Genomic DNA, 21,406 nt, shown 5'->3' with positions numbered 1-21,406 from the left:
GAAAACAATTACTACATCAAAAGAAAAAACTTTTTATGCTGATTTCAAACACGGTAAGTTCAATAAGTTGTTATACATCAAACAACACGTTTCTGAAATAATTTGCCTGGTTTTCAAAAATGGGGTAAACACCCCCAAAAAGCCAAGTGAAATCTAAAAAGAAAATCACACCATTAGACTCAAAATATTAGATAACCCTACTGTCGAGGTTTCAATCTCATATCTAGATAAATGTGGAATTTCGCATTTTTTCCCAAAAGAAACATTACAAATGCGCGTATGCTCAATTTTTTTACCAGAAGTAGCCTAATAGAACCGATGATCCTAGAATATAAGAAGAGGGCTTATTTGACCAGAAATCGAAAGTTCTATGGCCTTTTCAAAGAGACCGGAAAGATTTGTCCGTGGAGAATTGGCTTTTTCTGTTATTTTATGGTACTAAACCACGTTTTTGCCCCATACCATATTCGCTATCGATTGTGAATTCTGAGATAGTCAATCATTTTAAGAGTGTCAAGAAATAAAATTCTGAGTTTCCCAGTTGCGGACTAGTAATTCTTCACAGCTGAACATTAACTCCTAAGACTCAACGTTGTCCATGTAAGTAAAGGTGCTCCAGACTAGATAACCTTCTTATGTAAACCTAGTGAACAATACCCAATACTTTCTTGTGATCGGGGCTTTAATATTCTGATGTACGCCTAGTAAACGATACCCAATACTTTTTTTGCGAAAAGGTCTCGATGACCTTTTGAAAACTTTCTTTACTTGAACTATTGTCTGCTTATTTGGAATAAAGAGCCCTTTCAGTTTTAAGTTTTCTGAATTCTGACTTTGAGTTTGACTCCCTGTTAGAAAAAAAAATTCCCTTAAAAGTATTTCAGACTAAAAAGCCCTCTGATGTACGCCTAGTGAACGCATTCTAAATGACGAGGGGTGAACTAGTATATTGCACTGTAGCTTTCGGCATAGACGTACCGTATTGAGAAGGGGGACGTCCCTCTCCCAATGTTTTCAGCCAGTCATATAAAAAATTTCAGGTGGTAAAATAGGGGCACGAAACGCCACAATTTTTTTCAAATTCATTTTATTAGGGCAAATACGTCGATGGAAATATATGATGTAAAATCAACGTAGCAAGATTAATTTCAGTCGGTTAAGAAACAAAAATGAATTAATTTTAAACACAATGTCACCAAAGTCAGTCAATACCAGCCAGTCAGTGAAATCCGTTGCCCCCCCCCCTAAGAAAAAATTTAGTTAGTGACGACTTCGGTCGATACCAGACCAATTCCAAGGGAAGTAATACCCACTTCTTAGTCCCAGGCTCTTATCTATGTGTACTTCCACCAGAAGACTTCTCTTCTACAGTTACCACTTGTTTCATATTTTCAAACTATTTTTATCTTTATCTTACCCTACTATTAAACCTCAACCATCCAACACGCACACAAAAAGAACCAAAATATGTGAAAATGCATAAGTAAATGCTACAAGATATTCCACGCCATGCATTCTACCTATTTTGTGGAATAAATTTAGAATGTTCCAAAGCTCATTCTTTTCTTCATTATTTTTATTGGTCTTTCGGTCAATCTTGCGTGGGGATAGAGGACTCTGGGAGGGGGATATTCCAAGTGCCGTCAAAAGTATTGGGAAGGGGGGAAATGGTGTCCCACGTAATTATAACGCGGTTTATTAAAAATTATACATTTCATTCAGGCAAATGACTAAATGCAGTGTAATTCACAATGTTTAAGAACTTGATTTAGGCACCATGTTTGACTCGTGACACCATGTAACATCATAACACCATGTAGACACCATGTTGTCTACATGGTGTCTACACCATGTTGACACCATGACACCATGTTGACACCATGTAACATCATGACAAGCAGCGTACGATATAGTGAAAAAAAATCCTACCAAGGCATACAGGTCGTATTCCTTTCTTCCGGTTTTCGGCACTGAATTTATACCCAGAGAAGCATGTGCAAATGACTCTTTCGAAAAACACGGAACATTTTTGCTCACATAAGTTCAGCGAGCAGGGATCTTCTTTCTCACCAATGCACCTAGAAATAGTTACAGTTGTACTAATAAACTTCCCAGTTGAGGATTTCGATTTCTTTGTTTTTCTGCTTCCTTGGGCAACAATTTTTAGCTTTTTCTGATATTTCGATAGCAGTAAGAAACATCCACCTAGTCATGTTTTCAGAATTTTAAAATACAGTAATCATTAATTAGATAGATGGCGAGTGAATCACATTGGGAGCTTGAAATTCGAAAAGCAATTTGAGAACAACTTATTCTTATAAAGAAACTGTTTGAGGCGACTTTTTACAATTCGAGACGAGTTTTTGTACCTCTCAGCATTGAAAGTGACTGTCAACTGCAATTTTTTTCAAATTTAAATCGCAGATGTTCAAGGAAGTCTGACAGGTCCAATTGTTCTATTATTAAATTTTGCTCAAATTTTAGCTAGCATCCAGTCAAGCAAAATCGTTCAAAAACATATATCTTTTAAAAATAGAGTCGTTGCCAGACTAGTTTAAACTTCATGTAGGTATTTAGTTTGACCTAAGCAGAAAAAGAGCATGCCAAAATACTATTCCCTAAAGTGCCCAAGTCTCAATCACATTAGTACACTAAGTAAAATAAATGAAAAATTATTTTAAAAATGAAAAAAACATTTTATTCTTAGCTCAAAATGGCAGATACCATAGATTTCATTTTATTTTATATGAAGGAGGCTAAGAACGAAGTAATTTCCCAGAGACAAAACCAGGAAAATCCTCATTTTCGACAAATTTCATCGTTTTAAGAGACATTTTGACGGCACAACCTCACGAATTTCCGACTTTCATGAGGGGGAGACTATCCACGCTTGGTCCTAGCCCCTCCCCAATGGTAATTATTGAGTGTTTAGCCTCTTTAATAGGAGACATATTAATAAAAAATGATTACTTCACAATATGTACAAAAACTAGAGTTGAGAGATTTTTTGTTCTTAGCTGTTCATTGTTTTTTTAATGCTATACTCCTTTGTTACTTGTTTTTGGTGTTGTTGATTTAGGTTACGTTTTAAAGTTGAAGTCCTTGGGACTTCAACTTTGTTACTTTTGTTGTGTACATTCTTCATCAAACGTCTATCTTCATCATCTATTAGTCATCTATTATAAGCCAATTGTGGAAAACGTCATCTTGGAAATATACAAGCGTTTCATCGCGGATGTTTAAGATGGAAATTCAGACCATAAAAGTAAAGAAGGAAAATTATGTACTTATAATAAGTGAAATCGGAAAAATTTGAATGAAAACGAAAGTGACCAAGAAAATCTGTTGACTATAGTTTTATGTATATAAATTAAGTATATCAAGTATATTAAGTATATAAGTATATTAAGTATATTAAGTATATAAAATTAAGTATATAGTTTTATGTATATAAATTTATATAGTATATATAGTTTTTATGTATATTATGGAGTAAGAACTGTTTTCTTAGCATGTTTCCTTCTGGAGACGCCACCTACTAATTATTTACCCCCATTTTCCCCAGAGGCTTACTCAGATCGAGATTTCATTACAAAAATGACAAGGTGCAAATGAGACTCTAATATTTAGAGAAGTTTCAGGCACGTGGCTGTTTTTTTTTTATGTCGAATAACTTCTACTCCTTTTAAATTTAACTTGATTATTGGTTTTGATTTCTATTCCTTTTAGGATTCATTAATTCATTCATAGTAATTTACGCTCGGTTAAAGTCTTGATTTACTTTATTTTACTTCATTTTATAGTTTGAATAGTCAAAAAACTGTTAATGTGGATAGTAAGAGTAGAGTGAGAGTGAGAGTAAGAGCAAGAGAGAGAGAGAGAGAGAGAGAGAGAGAGAGAGAGAGAGAGAGAGAGAGAGAGAGAGAGAGGCCTTTGGTCCTCATATAATGTCTTAGTTTCCAATGATAGTATTCAAGTATTACACGACTTGCAGCGATACCCCTGTTACATTCCTTTGCAATGGAACTGCAATGTTCCATTGATTTGCTTTTACAATTGGGGGCATTGCCCCCTAATTTCTAGAGGGTTCCAATTTGAGCCATGTAATTTCTTTGTTTATTCGTCTTTGTTCTACTTTTTTCTCTTTTTTACTGTATTTCTACTGTGAATTATTACTAAATAGCAAATTGAAGATACTCAACGATTATTGCATTTCAAGAAAGTATCCTGTTTTTGCCATTCTCCCTAATTAATTATTAGTATACCATTCTTCCTAATAATTAATAAGGAGCTCGATTTTGAGAAGCTTGTCGACGACTTCGCAAAAATGAAGTAAAGGAGATATCCATTGCTGAAGTAACTGTACGTATGTTTCTGATTTATACAGTAAATGTTCCATTTTGTTACTGTTTTTGGTCCCTAAATAAGCTGCAAAATGCCGACCCCAAAAAATTACAGTACCTAAAGACATGTTCGAAAATTACAAAAATTTTAAGGCTGGATAGGGGCCCAAAATCAATGCTTGCCCCCCCCCTAAGGTTTTCTGAAAAGGTACCACCGAAACGTTTAGACCAACAGCAGGGGGTGGGGAGGGGGAGGGTATAAGATAATTTTTCCCAACTTTGTATGATATTAAAGAAACCTTATTTTTTCTGAAAAGAGAAAGCCTTCCCACCAAGCTTCATCCTGATCTCTCAACTCTAAGCGTTTTCCAAAATTTCCGGTCCCCTCTTCCAACTCCCCCAATGACACAGGATATGGTCGGAATTTCAAATAAGAAATATGAGTTAAGATGTCCTTCTATTTTTGCACTTTCTGAAGGATTTATCTAAAAATTGTCCGATTGAGAGATCCCTTGATCAGTTCTTAGGGAAATACTTTCCCCATTTCCCATATACACAGGTATGAATTCTATTGTCTAATATCAACATTACGTAAGTTAAGTTAAAAATTGAAAGATGTGGAAAAATTGTTTATCTTTTGGCCATTTGAAAAGTACCAAGGATATGAAAATTAAAATGTTTTTGCCCCCTCCCCCTAGCTGCATCTTAGGTGTATTCATACCTGAAAATCGTTGTTTTTTGGTTATTATGCAATTATTTAGATTTTTTTCTTTTTCTCCTTTTTCTCTCCTTTGTTGCCACAATGAACTACAAAAGGGAACAAGTAGAATCTTTCTTGTTTACGAACAAGCCCAACGAAATGATTGTAACAACCACTTTGTCTACATCTAGTCGTTGAGCAATACAACAGCTTATGTTCAATAGCGTTATTGAATAGATGTAGACTAGTGAAATTATTCAAGAATTAAATGATTATTTCCGAATCAGAAGAAAATAAGGATTCCATAAATATGTCAATAGTCAACTAGAGGGATAAATATGACAGAATAGGATAGCTTAATTGTTCTTTCTAAAAAGAGGCTTTTGTAGGTAAGTCAAGCAAGTCATAATTTCAAGTGTTTAATCTTTAATCATTTTCATAATATCCATATTAATGAAGAGTTTCTATAACGTTGTTTTGGGTAGGCCTCTGATAACTAAATAACAAAAAGTAAATCACCTTCCGGCAATGTAGGTATAACCAGGACAACAATGTCGACGAAAGCAGTCAGTCCATTCGCCGTTGGTGTTACATTTATACCGTGTAACTATCACAGTATTCGAAGGACATTCCACAGCATCTGACCTGAAAAAGTCGAGTTGAAAATTTAAGCATAGAGATATAGCTATTTTTTTTAGTGCATAGTTTTTACAGAATAGAAATCAAATTTTTCGATAATTCAGGTTCTCTTCCGCAGAAATCGGTTATTAAATTTTAGTTAGCGCATTATACGAAAAGTACCAGTTTCCGGTTCCAGTTTCGAATTCCAATTGGAATGCATATTTTACAATGTCACTTTTCATGCATTTTCTATAGACGATCATGTTATTTATTTCCGTAAGTCCACTAAATTTTTGGAATATTAATTTTTATCAAACAGTTCAATAGTAACCAAAACTTTAAAAATGGAAATTTGATAACAATAGTTACGTCAGAAGAATTGCATTTTTTCGCTGATTTTAAATATTTAAGTTTCATCAAGTTTATTTTTATTCGTCAAAAGTTATGAGCCTGAGAAAATTAGACTTATTTTAGAAAATAGGGGGAAACCCCCCTAAAAGTCAAAGAATCTTGACGAAAATCACATCATGAGATTCAGCGTATCTGAGAACCCTACTGTAGAAGTTTCAAGCTCCTATCTACAAAAACGTGGAATTTTGCATATTTTGCCAGAAGACAGATCACGGATACGTGTTTATGTTTTTTTTTTCCCAGGGTGATCGTATAAACCCAGTGGTCCTAGAATGTCCCGAAACCTTTACTGAGTTTTACTGCTGATGATGGACACTGTTATATACCCAGTTAAAAAAAATTATATCTGTTTCACTGTCAATTAAAATGTTCAATCCCTATTTTGAACTGTTATATTTTCGTTTCTAAAACCCTGTATAAGTAGTGTTAATTAAATTAGATGAATAACTGGCTAATGTTAATTGAAGCATTTTTTGTTATCAAAAATCAATATTCATGAAAAATTTAAGCTCAACTGGGTGTTAGGAACTGAGTAGAATATTACTTAAATACTAAAATAAAAAAAATTAAACAGTATTTGACTTAGGCGTTACTAGTACAATTCGTCATACTGGTGAAATTGCCAACAAAGGACCCTTACTATTGCCCAAACACAGGACCTTGTTATTCGTCAATTAAGATAAGCAACTATATCGATCAGGATGGAGCATAAAACAAGAGCATTCCTTGTTGGCTTTTTTTTTACTTTTTTATAACGGCGATTAAGCTACAAAAAGGCACCAAACCTTTTTATAACAAAATTTAGGGTAATACCACCTTTACCAATTTTTTCTTGGGAATTAATGTCAAATTTATACCCTTAAAGAGTTTTTTTTTATAGTAGTACTTCCAGAATAATATTGAGTAATTGTTGAGCACATTTAAGGAAAATACAAATGACACCCATGTCCCCTGCTGTTTAACAATTCCCTCGGGACTTTTTTTTCCAGGTGAAGCAAACTAATTTGTAAATTTTTATTAATAAGTGCTGCTCTCGGTCAAACCTTAATAAATCTAAAGAGATGCATTAGCCCTTTAAATTGCTTTATGAAAAGAAAAAAAATAGAGAGAACTTACGTAGAGGCAAATTCAGCACCAGTTTCTTCAGGTTCATTTATATAATATCCATCTTCTTCTTGAAGTGCAAAGCCTTTGTTATTTAAAATAAAACAGAAGAACAGAACATGTTTGTATAGCATCCTCGTAAACGACTGAAGCATTTTCATCTTTGAAATTTTCCAGACAAGAAATAAACATCGAATGAAAAAATCCAGATGCCCAAAGTTTCTCAAGTTTTTAAGTGTTTACAAGGCAAATCAGCCACGTAGCTTTTAAAAAACACCTGACCAGGACCCCGATAGGTCGAAGTTTTAAACTATTGCTAATTTGAGATTTAACCCACTGTATCAAATTCAGTAAGCTAAATTTGGAAGATTCTTCATTCTGTTTCTGATAGAATATCTCATCATGTTGCCACAATCACAAGAGACTCGTATTTTTTCCGATGGCGTTATTTCTCTATGCCTAGCTCGCAGATATTCTTAGAAAATGATTCGTTTGCTAAGAAACTAGTCCTAAACACCGTCCTGACGGACTAAATAAGAGGTTTCACAGATTAGGCCTGCGATCTAATCAATGCCCATTTACAATGTAATTTTATTCGTATCAAGATTTAGCTAGCACTGATTTAATCCAATTAGAATTTTTCAGCTAATTATATAAATAATCTGATTGGCTCAAAATAGCACTAACAAAATGTCCCTGTTAGTCAAACCTCATTAGGAATGGGGCTTAATTAACACTTAACGTAACCCAAACGATTACACCCAAAGCCCTATTAATGCAGATAGTCATTTTAATTTCTTTATCGCAACAAAAAATAACAAAAAAAAAACAGCTAAATGTGACCAAATTACGGTTCGTGAGCCACTTGGGGCTCTTAAAATACGGCTCTAAAAAAATACAAAGAAATTAAATAATATCTAAAAATTCATTAAAATTGTAATAAAATTGGAAATAGCACATATAATGTATAATATTGTACATAAAATGTGTTGCAGGTGCATTACAAGCATACATGCTATCTACAAGCGAAAAAGAGCCTTCTTGTAGCAAAACCTAATATATGTATGTATTTATTTGAAGACGAACTCAATGAAATAGAAATTTATAACAGCTAATATAATTATATTTTAAATTTATTTTGGCTCTTCTAAAACAATCTCCGAGCCCGCATAACCGTTTGTCTGATCAGGGAAAACATTTTTATTTTCCTTTTTATCTAAGTAGAAAAAAATCAACTGGCCGTTTTCTCCTGAACACATCGAAATAAGTAAACCATAATAGGGTATTAGAAGTCATACCAGAGGCAAAACATTATCTTGCAATATGATACTTTCCGTTACGGTTTTAAATTCTCTACTGTTGCAATTTGATTCTACACCGTCTTTCTAGCTGTGAGATCTTAACTGATAGTAAATGCGTCTGACCTTATTTAGGCCACAAAGAAATAATGTTGGTCAATTAAAAGAATTTCTTACGATTGAGGCCAAAAGTAGTGCAAAACTTTTTGGAGGGATGAACTGTAAATTATCCGGACTAACAGAATTGCTTGTCCTGAAAAATTACTGTTCAGGAAAAAATTTTACTGTCAGATAGCCTAGTCTTTTTCTCATCATTTTCAATGTAAGCACAGGTAAGTGAGACTGAAGAATTTAAAATTTTGGGTAGCGTCATTTACATTTTTAGAAGAAGCGTCTTTTGGTTCCCATGCTTAAGCAGGTGATTAACTCTTTTTGCTCATAAGCAATTTGAAAATTGACTCAATAAAGATTTGCAAGTTAAAATTTAAGGGGTCTGTTCAGAGAGTAATCTACTTTTTTAGAATACACAAGCACACACACACTTTCATCATACCGTTAAACCACTGCTTTAATTAACCCCTAACCTCACAAAGGCACTTTGTGGATGGTGCAGTGGCTTATTGATAACTGACTTATTAGCGCACTGGCTCTGTTCATAAAATCTTGCTACCGACCACTTTCTTTTGGCATGGAGGCAGAGGCAGTCCTAACAGTGATGTCAATTCATCCAAATGTAGGGGGGGGGGGGCAAAATGTATTTTTTAAAATTCAGAGGTGGGATTTTGCTTTTTTTTCTAATATTTTAATACCAAATGAAAAAAGACGTTTTCAATGAAAAGGCCTAATGCATTTTTCAAGATCTAGATTGGGGATGGGGGTTTGAAAAAGTCCCCCCTCACCTCAAATTGACACCAGAGTCACACCCTTTTCGCGTTTGGGTGTTTTCACCTTTAGCAGTGAGACGTTTTTGCAGTTTCTACACTATAAACGCATAAAGCCGTCGATCGAATAGAGGCACAAAAGTTCTCCCTGAAAACCAAGAAAATAATTTGAAGTGTCGAAAGCTATTTCGTTGGTTTGGGTAAATTTGGGTTATTAGATGCGTATTGAATGGGGAAACCTTTACATACAAACAAGTCTGAACTAAACTCGGTCCCACTATTTCCAAACGCGGTGGTTTGAAGTCTCGTGTGACAAATTTCTACAAAGAGGGAGGTCTTAATGAACTGATTCATTCTATTTTAAAACCCTATTTCATGAATACTCGAGATTAAGGTTGGTTTCAATGAACATATAGTGTAGTAAATATAAAGGTAAACATATAGCAAGCAATAGACAGTATGTTAAAACTTTGAATCAAATCATTCTATTTTAAAACCCTATTTCATGATTACTCCAGATTAAGGTTCATGTCAATGAACATGTAGTTTAGTAAATATGAAAGTGAACATATAGCAAGCAATATTCAGTATGCTCAAAATCTGAATCAAATCATTCTATTTTAAAAGCCTATTCCATGATTACTCCTGATTAAGATTCGTGTCAGTATGTTAAAAATCTGTCAGAGCCTAATTATAATCGTCATTAAAATCATAAAATAGAGCTATTTCTGGCCAATATTTCAAACTTTTCCCATGAGATGGTCCTTTGGGTCAATTCTAGCCACTCCCTCTTTGTGCAGGCATGACCTGTGGGGCGCATCCTGAAAAGTAGTATTTTTCCAATGAGACAGCTACAGTTCTTTATTAGCGGTTACTACTACGGCTACCTTGATAGGCCTCGTTTCTTATTAGAAGGGAAACTATTACTTTAAAAAAGAGAGTAAAAATCTAACATAGGAAGTAAAAAAAGAAATTTTAATTACAAAATCAAAATCAACAGACATATAAAAAATACCATATCACAAAATTTACAAATAAATACTTATTTGTACTGTACATGTAGTACATACATGAAAAAAGAATAAAATTACAAAGGTACAGAGAAATATCTGCGATATACTTCTGAATATAAAATGAGAATTATCAAAAAATAAATCCATCATGAGTAAAGCTTTAAGAGTTTAATTCATTTGTATGGCAACATAGGACTAAAACATAAATAAACATAAAAACCACTATAAACATCGTCGGATCTCAACGCAAAGACAGCGTCTGATACGCTTTTTCCAAAACTAATTATTGTGCTTGGAGTTTTCTAATGGATACCAAATTCCCTAATTTACAGAGATATGTTCTAGCGTGAATCGTAAATAACTCATTGTCAATAAAACCGCACAAATATTAGAATTACTCTCTATATTTAATTACAACAATATTACAGCAAATTAAAATTGTCCAATTAGACATATGTAGTAGTTTTTATAAATCTAAAATGAAAGCCAACTCCACGAGGTTGAAAGTTCCGTAAGACCGCGAGAATTAAATAAATAGACGAATTCAGAAGTTTTCTTTTCACCACCATCTCTGAGGAAAGGAAGATCATTTGACAGTTAGGGAAAGCGTTGTTGTAACCCATTGATCACCAAACCTTTTTTTTGAGTGCATTTGAACCTTGGACTTCAGTAGTTTAACAAAAGTCAACCTGAGAAGTTTTGCATTCTGTTATTGAGTTGTGTCAGCGCACGGATGCAGGAAATTTGACTTGCAAATTTTAGATTCTTTGACAAAGGTGATAGTAGGCTGCTTAAAGTGGACTCAATTTAAGTTCCTCAAAAATAAATTTCTAAAAACTGCCTTACCAACAAAGTATCAAGCTTTCAGCGCTCGAATTTTATCAGAACCACGGTATCTACGGTTGACTTGACTGCAATTAAGTCAACTATACTTTTATCGAAGGTCAAGGTTAGAATCCATTATCTATAGTCAAAGAACATTCATAAGGTGGCAAAACATGTAATATACATATTTATCAGCCTTCTTACTAAATAGAAATACAGACAACTGTTAGCAAACATTGTTAATATACTGTTGAACTGCGAAATTTATGTAAACATAAAAAGCGCCACATTTCAAAATGCAAATAGCTACCAAACTATATAAATAATTCAGTTAGGTATTTTCTAAAGAAAAAAAAACTGAATTTGGAACAAAGTACACTTAAATTTATGATTTCGTGTAGCTCTATTAAAAAAGAAAGAATAAATGTTAGCTATTCCTTTTTTAAATTTCCTATTCAATTAATCAGTTTCTGAGAATTGTTAACTAACAATTTTTAGTAGATAATACATCGGTCTTCAATAGCTGACAGGCAACTGTTGATAGATATTGTTATTATACTGTTGACCTGCGAAATTTATGTAAACATAAAAAGCGTCACATTTCAAAATGCAAATAGCTACCAGACTATATAAATAATTCAGTTAGGTATTTTCTTAAGAAAAAAACAACTGAATTTGGATCAAGTACACGTTTGCTATACAAAGTCTCATCTCCTTGTTGAATTCCATGACATTTTTCCTCTTACTGAAAGTACCTTACAGCAATTGACGATGGCAGTATGTTGTCTTGTTTTTATATTTTTTCGACAAAACTTCAGCAATAGACAACTTTTCACTTATCTCTTGCTCTGTCACTCCCTCTAAAATATACGGATAAAAATACAATACACAGTTTCAACACAGGGTGCCGATTCACAAAAAAGGAGGTGTATAAAAGTGTGTGTATAAAATGTCTAGAGGGCAGGATAGACTCTAAAATTCACAATTTTTCAGGAATATTCAGTAAAAACCTCCTTTGAAAATCCAGAAATATATTTTCTAATTCAAATGTATTTCAGTTGCAGTATACAGTTTGTTTGTAACAAAATTCTCTAGAATTTTTTGAAAATTTTCAAAAAACTCTTGTTAAAAATAGGTGACGCTGGTGAGGATTTCGAGTATATTTTGAAATATTTCCAAGAACCGTAAAACGTTATGACAAATAGACAATATTTTTTGAAGTGCCAAAAATGAAATTTTTTTAAGATTTTATAGCTGGATTATTTTGGTTGCTACAAAAACACACCCATCATTTTAGGAAATTTTCTAATACTTTAAGGCTGACTTATATATAGGCCTATCTTATGTACCTTAGACTTGAAGAAAAGAAGTCATCGAAAAAAAAACAACAGTAATTGTAATCTTCATTTAGCAGAATCATCATGATTCGGCTCTGCAATCAGGTAAGAGGACGTTGAATTTTGTGTTTGGGTGAAGGGGGAAAAGTATTTTCCCCTAGTCCTCACAGGAGTATTTGCTATAGTTTTTAATTCTTGTCGTCCAACATACTCTATGCCCAGTTTAAGAAAAGCAAAGAATAAAAATGTGCAGACAAGAGACGGGTAGGTGGGAGGGGGAGCAAGACTGATAAATATTATAAATTCTGGCGAAATTACTATTGACAATTACTTATGTGATTAGACAAGTGTTGAAAGCTCGTGCGCAGCAGGGGCAATAACACTTAAGTCCAGGGTGGCAGGAGGTATTCCATTAGTCATAGCAGGATCAAGTGGAGAACCCATCTTTCGGCTAAGAATAGTGTCGTCATATTCAAGCCCAAAATGGGGAGATCCAGTTTGAGACGGACTTCGTGTAACTCTTGACTGCTCCTGAAAATAAGATGAAGTTATGAATAGAATATCTAAAGCCGGAATAAAACTAAGAAAGAAATGTTGAGAGACTGATCTATGGGAATTAGGGAGAAATGGAAATACAAAAAAAAACAAAAAAAACACGAATCATTCGCCTCTACCAAACGCATCTTCAGCTCTAGACATAAACTATCTAAAACATAACAATTTAAAGAGAGAAAAAATCAAAGAAAAACAAAAATATATAAAACGATCCAACAAATATATATATAAAGAATAAACAAACCGCAGTAGTAGATGTCAGATCACAGTAATAGAAAATATTCACTATTAAGTACTTCTATGAGAACATAAAAGCAACTGGCGAAAATAATAAAATAAGTATTAATGCATTAAATAATAAGTATTAAGAAGTATCATAAAATAAGTATTAAAATAAGTATTAATAAGTATAATGGAGTTTTTGAGGAGATAACATGTTAAGAAAACAATCCTTACTTCATAATATGCAGAACAATTGTAGTTAACACATTTTGAAGGCGCTACCGCTTTAATTTGCATCCAACCCCTCCCCCCTAATACTTGGGGAGGGGAGGAACCAAAATCTTCTTTGATTTATATTTTTTCCTTTGAAGGTAAAGAAATATTTTATTAAAAAATTAAATATTTTTATTTTGAGGGATATCATACGTGTTACCCCTTGTGCCTATTATTCTTTTTTTCTTCTTGTTTTTGAATAGTTTACTTGGTAGAATTTTGTATGGCTTTATCAAACTTTATAAATTGTCTATTGATTTCTTCAAATAGATAGAAAATAGCTCCCTTACATAAAAAGGGGAATTAAACATGCTAATAATCATCGGCCGATTTTAATACTTTCACCTTGTTCAAAACTGTTAGAAGAAATAGTAAAACTTTAAACCATTGAGTATGTTAATTTTTTCGGTCATGAAATTTAATTTCTAGGATTAATTATGCTGGTCTCTTGATAGTTTTATATCGTAACTAGCTGTTGGGGTAAAGCGAAGCGCCACCCCAACACCCAGTTGGTGGGGGCGCTTCGTTTTTGAATTGGTATATGATGAAATAAATTTTTCATTTTTTCCTTAAATTTTTCGTATTTTTTCCTTTTCTATTTTTTATTTTTTTTTTGGTTTTTACCTTTTTTTATTCTTTTTAGCTTTTTTTAGTTTTTTTCTTTTTTGTTTTTTTTTTCTTTTTTAGTTTTGTTTTTAGTTTTTCTTTTTTTAGTTTTTATTTTTATTTTCATTTTTATTCTTTTTATTTTTCTCCTTTATTTTTCAGTTTTTTTTTTCCTTTTTTTTTTTTTTTTTTTTTTATTTTATTTTTTTAGTTTTCTTTTTCTCCTTTATTTTTCACTTTTTTTCCTTTTTTAGTTTTATTTCTTTTTTAGTTTTTTACCTTATTCTACTTTTTTTTTAGTTTTTTAGCCTTTTTTAGTTTTTATTTTTTTTAGTTTTTTTTTGTAGTTTTTACCTTTTTTATAGCTTTTTCAGTTTTTTCTTTTTAGTTTTTTGTAGTTTTTGCCTTTTTTTATTTTTTTAATTTTATTTTTATTTTTTAGTTTTCTTTTTCTCCTTTATTTTTCACTTTTTTTCCTTTTTTAGTTTTTTTCTTTTTTAGTTTTTTTTTCTTTTTTTGTTTCTTACCTTTTTTTTAGCTTTTTTAGTTTTTTTTTCTTTTTAGTTTTTTGTTGTTTTTGGAAAATCATGGAAAATATGAAAATTATATGGAGTAAACATATAAAAAAATTAAAATATGGAAGAAAAAAAAACTATTAATTAGATGGCATTATTCATTAGAAGCATTATTGTTATATTTATTTAAAGGATTTGTTCAAGTAAGTAAAATCGTAAATCACGCTTAAAGTCTTAAATGGCAATTATGCTTGGGTTGATGTTACAAAAATTAGATTGTGACTCTCATTTTGTCAGCTGTCGTCAATTGATTTTTTGTGTGTGGCTCAAGACAATCGTTCTTTTTTTTTTTTTTTTACATTATGGCCAAGGAATCCAAAAGGATTAGAGACACCTGCCCATGCAAAACCACTAGGAGAATTCCTTCCACGATACAGTATTGATTCCCTTAGTCATCCCCCGTAGAAAATCCCCCCATGGTCGATTCCCCTGATATCTAAAATTGAACAGCCAAAGGGTAAGTATGACAAATAAAAAGAATGAAAAAAACGTTTGCATTTTGGAATATTGTATCTAATTTCCAGAATGTACAAAAATATTTTATCATTGATACAATATACAGCCTAAAATATCCTACAGTATTTATTATTATATTTTCACTTGTTTTATTTCTTTTTTTCGTGTTTTTGGGAGATGGGTTATCATAGCTGGGTAAGATAACGGTTACAGAAAGTAATTTGAAAAAAATAAAATATGTGGCAGCTGTAGAAGTTCCTTGATCGACTTACTTTACTTCCTTATTTACTTGTTTACTTACTTGCTATTTACAGCAAGACAATGCGTTTTTATCTTCAAAAAAATCCAATGTTGTTCTTTTAATTTTGATTTTCAATTTTGAATTTTCAATTTCGAACTTGAAATTTGAAAATTCGAATTTTGTTTTAAAACAAAAATCAAAATTCAAATTCAAATGCTTCATGGGAATTATATTCTCTGCAGCTTTGGGAATGGCTTGGGGAATCGAGACCAAGCTTTTAAGTTTTGTTGTAAGAGAGGGGGAAGGGGAGGTCAAAAGGATCTCAAATCTTGACTTGGGAAAGAGGACAAGCAGATTAAAAGATACTTCACGTATCCAGGTCATTGAAATAGCATATCTGACATATCTCGGCAACGGGTTGGGGATGAAGCTAAAACTTTCAGGTGCCGTCGGAAAAAGGAAGGGGGAAGTTGAGGGAAGGGACATCAAATATTATGTTGGAGCAGGAGAAAAGCCAGAGTTTTTTTTTGTCTCTGAACTGCCAAAGCGTTCTAGCACTATAAGCTCCTATAGGACTTATAATATGCGCAGAGCTAGGGTGTAAGGCATATCAAAAGACATGCGTTTTCAGGTTATCTAAATGGTGTATGTAAAATAAATCCGGAAAAGCTTGGGGCACCACATTGAAACTTTGAGGATTGTTGAGAGGGGGGGGGGCAAATGAGCACTGAAATATGAACTGGGGGAAATCGTCGAGGTATATCTAAAGAAAGTATGTGCATCCAGATAATAAAAAAACAAACAATACATTCAGTATCTCAGGAACACGTCAGGACATGGGTCTGAAGCAGTCAGGTAGCGTAGGAGAAGGAAGAGGGGGTGGACAGGAGAAAATTCCAATTTTGCGTTAGGGCGAGGGGCTAAATATGTTTTGCCACCGGCCAACCTAAAACTTCTCACACTATAAGCTGCTATAAGGCTTAGAATCTTTTCACGTTTAAATAGCGAGCTAAATCCAAAGACGCTATGCTTCGTCAGTTTGTCAAAATAGCTCATCTGCACTATCTCGAAAACAGCTTGGGAGATCAAATTGAAACTTTCATGGAACATTTTTTTTAGGAGAAGACATTTAGACCTTAAATATTAACTTGGAAAGGGGGAAGAGGGGCTAAACAAAACAAGATACTCGCAATACATTAAGCAATACATCATGTCTACATCAGAAACTTTCAGGGGCTGTTAAGGGTCAAGTAGCCCTCAAATTACAAATATTTCTAGAATCACCAGTAATAAAATTATTCTAAGTAAAGAGCTAACGGAATCTATTCACGGTGAAATAACAACGTAACGAAAAGACACTATGCGTGTCTTTACACGCATAGTGCCAGAATTAATTAATTTAATTCTTTTTATTAATTTAAATATTAATAAAATTAATCCTAGACCAGCATAATTAATCGCCAGATGATTAAAATAGCTTATATCCTGATAATATCCTGAGAACAGCTTCAGGGATCAAACTTTCGGGGAGAGTTGGAGGGACCAATTGGGCCTTGATCTTGACGTAGGGGGGACAGGGGGGAAGGGTATAGAAATTTGGTCTCCAACCTGTTTAAAATAGTTGGCACTATGAGTCCTATCAGACTAGATCCGGTGAAGTAGCAATACAGAATGAAAGAAACCTACCAGCACCGAGGTTGTCAAAACAGAGCATTTGAATTATCTCAGGAACAGCTTAGGCATTATCTTGAAATTTTTAAGGGAGAGTTGGAGGGTCAAGTAGATCTTGTATTTTTTTTTGGGGGGGGGAGAGGATCGTGTAGGTAGATAGAAAGAAACTATGTCAAGATGACATATGTGTGACATCTTGGGAACGACAGGTGACAATTGAACTGGAACTTTCGCAGTGTAGGGGTGAGGAAAGAGCCAAGGGCCTACATGTTTTGCGTTCGGAAGGAGGAGATGTGGGGTAAAAATAACAGTCTCCGATCCATCAAGTTTTTAAACTATATGTCAAAGTTGAACTTTGAATCAACTCACGGTAATACAGTGAGGCAAATCAATAGGCAACATATTCGAGTTAGGTATTGAAATAGTGTATTTTCAATGCCCTCAAGACGACTGGAGGGATCGATTTAAAACTTCCACGTTTTTTTTAAGTGAACGAGGGGGAGTCACATATCATGTTTATGGAAAGGGATAAGGGTGCAAAAACATTTTTCTCCGACTCATTCGTCAGAAAAAGCAAGGATATGTTTTCTTAAAAGCTTGAAATTCATATCCGTAGCAAGAATGTGTCAAAACTTTTTTCCAGTCACTTGCGCCTTGTAATACTTCTGTCCAGTACAGATGCTTGACTTTTAATTCTTTTGATCAATACAAGTCTTATGACTAAAAGACTTGGGGTGCACAAAAACGGGGTCTTATATTTCATCTCTCCAATCAGCTTCAAAGTGGCCTTCTTAAGTTTCTTCGTCAGATGAACTCCAATAGAAGTACTTTTGGGGCTCCTATTTTTCAATAAAGGAATCTGTTCTTTCTTACCTTAACTTTTCATGCAGCTCTAATTTTTTGAAAAGCTTCTGTTTTTGAACTTTTTTTAAAATTAATCTACTAGAAAAGATGGCAGGATCTTGGATTGCTTTGTACTTATTTTTCTTCACCGTCGGTAAACTAATTGTTGATTTCGTTAATGTTTCCGCCACAAAAAGACCTTTAAATCGGTGGACGTCGCTTCAGTAATGCTAAAATTACAACTCTACATTTGCGTTACAAATGCTTCACTAAGGCTCCCCGATATTGACACCGCTGTGATGAAACAGTTAGCCTCAGTATTTAGTTCCGGCGAGCCTGAATCTCATTTTTTTTTCTATTTTAATAAGCGGTAATTTTCTCTCTTTTTTTCTACTGTTGTTTTTTTGCACTTTAAGTGTTTAAATAGTAGCCGTGTTTTCCCTTCATTGGACGCTTAAATCCACGAAAGGAATACACTTACCAACCTTTGTGTCAAGAGGTCACAAATGTCAAGTGACCATTTTTTCTTAGATTTTATACGAAATGCTCACGAAACTCCTCTCCCTCCCCCAAATTTATACGAAACTCCTCTCCCTCCCCCAAATAAACTGTACAATTTTTATTATTACCTTTTATTTTTTTACAATTGAAAAGGAACATAACTTACCCTTTGCCAGATAAAAACATTATGAACCATGGCGCATCCGCAGAATATAATCCCAAGTCCAATAAAAATGGATGTAATTATAGCTGGCGTTGAATGAAACTGTATGATTGTATACAAAATAACACCTAAAAAATATATCTGTTTTTATTAAGCCTTTTGCTGAAAACAAGTAAGACGACAAAATCAGAATCCACACCTTCAAACTTGAATGGCTAATCATTTCTTTAGAGAGAAGTATGACAAGTGGGTAATTCTTACCAAACAGTTCATGGTAAAGAATTGTAAGTATGGAGCGACGCGGTTCAATACCGAAACTCTAAAAAACGGAATTTTGACGTCAATAGATATATCAAAAGAATTGGCTTACTTTGCTGATTTTAAATAGATAATATTCATTAAGTTTACTGTCATCCATCAAAGGCTATGAACCTGAGAAATATTGTCGAATTAACAAAAAAGGGGGGGAACAGCGTATGAGAGAACCCTACAGTAGAAGTTTCAAGCTCCGATCTGCAAAAATGTAGGATTTTGTATTTGTTGCCGGAAGAACACGGACGCATGTTTTTTTTTTTTTTTTTCAAGTGTGATCGCATAGCCGATTGTCTTAAAATATTGCGAGGCTCATTCAATCAGAAATCAAAAGTTTTAGTGTTCTTTTTAAATAACCGAACAGTTGGAGGGCAACTAACCCCCTCCAACGCCCTTTTTCCAAAAAAATCGTCTTATCAAAGTTTTGAGATAGTTGTTTTGTTTAGTATAATTGAAAAGTACAATAACTACATCTTTGAAGATGACATGACCCCCCAAAACCACTGGAGGAAGGGCCACAAGTTACGAAATTTGCCCATTGTCCACATATAGTATTTGTTACAGGAAAGTGTACCGGTATTTTTCAGATGAGAGGAAATTTTCTGGGTATGGATTTTCGACGGAGAAAATTTCCCGTTGGGATGGAAGTTTTAAGTGTGGACTTCCCAGGGGAAAATTTACACGGGAGAATTTGACAGAGATCGTATACGAAATTTCATTTTATTTTTCTTACTTTCTCGTTGGCGATCCCATTTTACATGTGTATTTAGGCATACTTTGAAGGAATTGTCCAGGGAAAATTTTTTTTTCCCAGGAAGGAATTGTTCCAGGGAAAATAGTTGTAATTGTCGGGGAAAGATTTTCAGCAGAGTTGGAATTCTCTAGAAATTCTTCATGGGAGAAATAGCGCCAGGAGAAATTCTCCATGGGGAAAATTTTCAGCGGGAAAACTTTCCATTGGGGGAGGGGGATTTTCGGGGAATATTTTCCACACAAAGGGGATTCCCCCGTGACCTTAAAGAACATTAGACATCAAATAAAAACAAGTGTTTCTTCAAATTAAAGTACGCTAAAGCAAGACATTTTCTGGGGGGAATTCGAAGCGAGGATGAAATTATTCGGGAGTAACTTCCTGGCAGAAGCATTTTGCGTTGCAGGAACTTTCTATGGAGGGACTTTCCACGGACAGGAGCGGATTAAGTTTTAATGTTACTTTTTACTGTTCAGTTGAAAAAACTTGTTTTTCTTGTTTGATCTGTCTTGACTCGGATATTCCATATACTTAGATCATCTAATATACGGTATACATCATAATTTGCCTTTTTTAAGCATTTTTTTTTTAGCAAAAAAACTATTGTACTAAAGTTTTTTATTTTTTTCAGTCTCCTATATTTAATACTTAAAAAGGGTTCTATCAAAGGAGGTTCTTCATTTTAGGCAAAGTGGCACAGAGTTAGGTTGTAAGGTGTGTTTTTCTTTTTAAATAGCAACATCCATTGGGTGACAAGGAATGGAGACTAAAGTTAGTTTAAGAAACGTGTTTTCAAGGAACAGTTCAATTTTTCCTAAGGAAAAATTCTTTTGTGATATATCATTTTGAATGGTCCAGTGGGTTGGCAACTACATTGTTTAACACTTTTGTCGGCGAAGGCGACCAAAGGTTACTGTAACATTTCCCGTTGCCTAGCAAACGTAAATCTAGTATTGCGTGACGGACTAGTATATGTACATTAATGTAGTAGCATTACTATATGTACATTAATGTAGTAGCATTAGGATATGTACATTAATGTATACACTAGGATAACGTAAATCTGTTTCAGGTCCAGCTATTATCATTCGTTATAATTTCTGTTCGCTTTAGGTTTGAAGCTTTTGCTACTAAATGGTAAAATTTATAATTTAAAATTACAGAACAAAAACGCAGACTACCAAAGTTACGACGACAGTAGCCGAGGGGGTAGAGGAATGCAAGTGGTTATTTTTAGCAACATTGCCATCAATCCTAAAATATTTCAAAAGTAAACGTTCCTATTGCTTTTATCGGCCTAGAAACGTCATAAAAAGTGAGAGAAAAAAGCTCAAATTCTATTTCTCCAAAGATATTATTTGTAATAATTTGTAATAATACACTATTTGTAATAATATATATTTCAAATATATTGAAACATATAGATATTATATACAAATTTTATTATATACATTTATTATGTACACTTATATTATATACATTATTATGTTTTTATATTATATTACATTATTATTATTATATTATATATTTACTGTATACATTTATTATATACAAAGTTTATTTGTTGTGTAAAAATTATTATTTTATAAATCGGTCATTTATTAGGTAATAAATTTTAATTTTTAAGGAGAATGTAAAGTGACAGAAATTTACATGCTAACCTTGCAAATAACAAGCACTAGAATTATTTAAGACCTTTAAGAC

General features: G+C 33.3%; 2 protein-coding genes and 1 long non-coding RNA gene across 5 annotated transcripts in view; 1 reads left to right on the top strand and 2 right to left on the bottom strand.

Moving 5' to 3' along the window:
* Positions 1-7,349, bottom strand: part of LOC136040598 (collagen and calcium-binding EGF domain-containing protein 1-like) — a 30,868-nt gene extending 23,519 nt beyond the window's left edge. Inside the window, exons 1-3 of the mRNA XM_065724856.1 lie at positions 7,192-7,349; positions 5,563-5,688; positions 1,930-2,078 (exon numbers count right to left, since the gene is read on the bottom strand). Of these exons, the coding sequence (XP_065580928.1) occupies positions 1,930-2,078; positions 5,563-5,688; positions 7,192-7,340 (424 nt within the window). The 5' untranslated portion in view covers positions 7,341-7,349. The remainder of the gene's footprint in view (positions 1-1,929; positions 2,079-5,562; positions 5,689-7,191) is intronic.
* The window catches only part of LOC136040600 (uncharacterized), a 64,868-nt gene that overhangs the window by 28,490 nt on the left and 14,972 nt on the right, over positions 1-21,406 (top strand). The gene's annotated exons all lie outside the window — the stretch shown is intronic.
* The window catches only part of LOC136040599 (uncharacterized), a 95,923-nt gene continuing 84,836 nt past the window's right edge, over positions 10,320-21,406 (bottom strand). For all 3 annotated transcript variants that reach the window (XM_065724858.1, XM_065724859.1, XM_065724857.1), the window contains exons 4-5: positions 18,643-18,767; positions 10,320-13,064 (exon numbers count right to left, since the gene is read on the bottom strand). In XM_065724858.1, coding sequence (XP_065580930.1) covers positions 12,873-13,064; positions 18,643-18,767 — 317 coding nt within the window. In that variant the 3' untranslated portion in view covers positions 10,320-12,872. The remainder of the gene's footprint in view (positions 13,065-18,642; positions 18,768-21,406) is intronic.

This window comes from Artemia franciscana, chromosome 21 (assembly GCF_032884065.1).
Source record: "Artemia franciscana chromosome 21, ASM3288406v1, whole genome shotgun sequence".
In the NCBI taxonomy this organism is placed as follows: Eukaryota; Metazoa; Arthropoda; class Branchiopoda; order Anostraca; family Artemiidae; genus Artemia; species Artemia franciscana.
The sequence above is the reverse complement of the archived record's forward strand: the minus strand, read 5'-3'. Positions and strand labels throughout refer to the sequence as shown.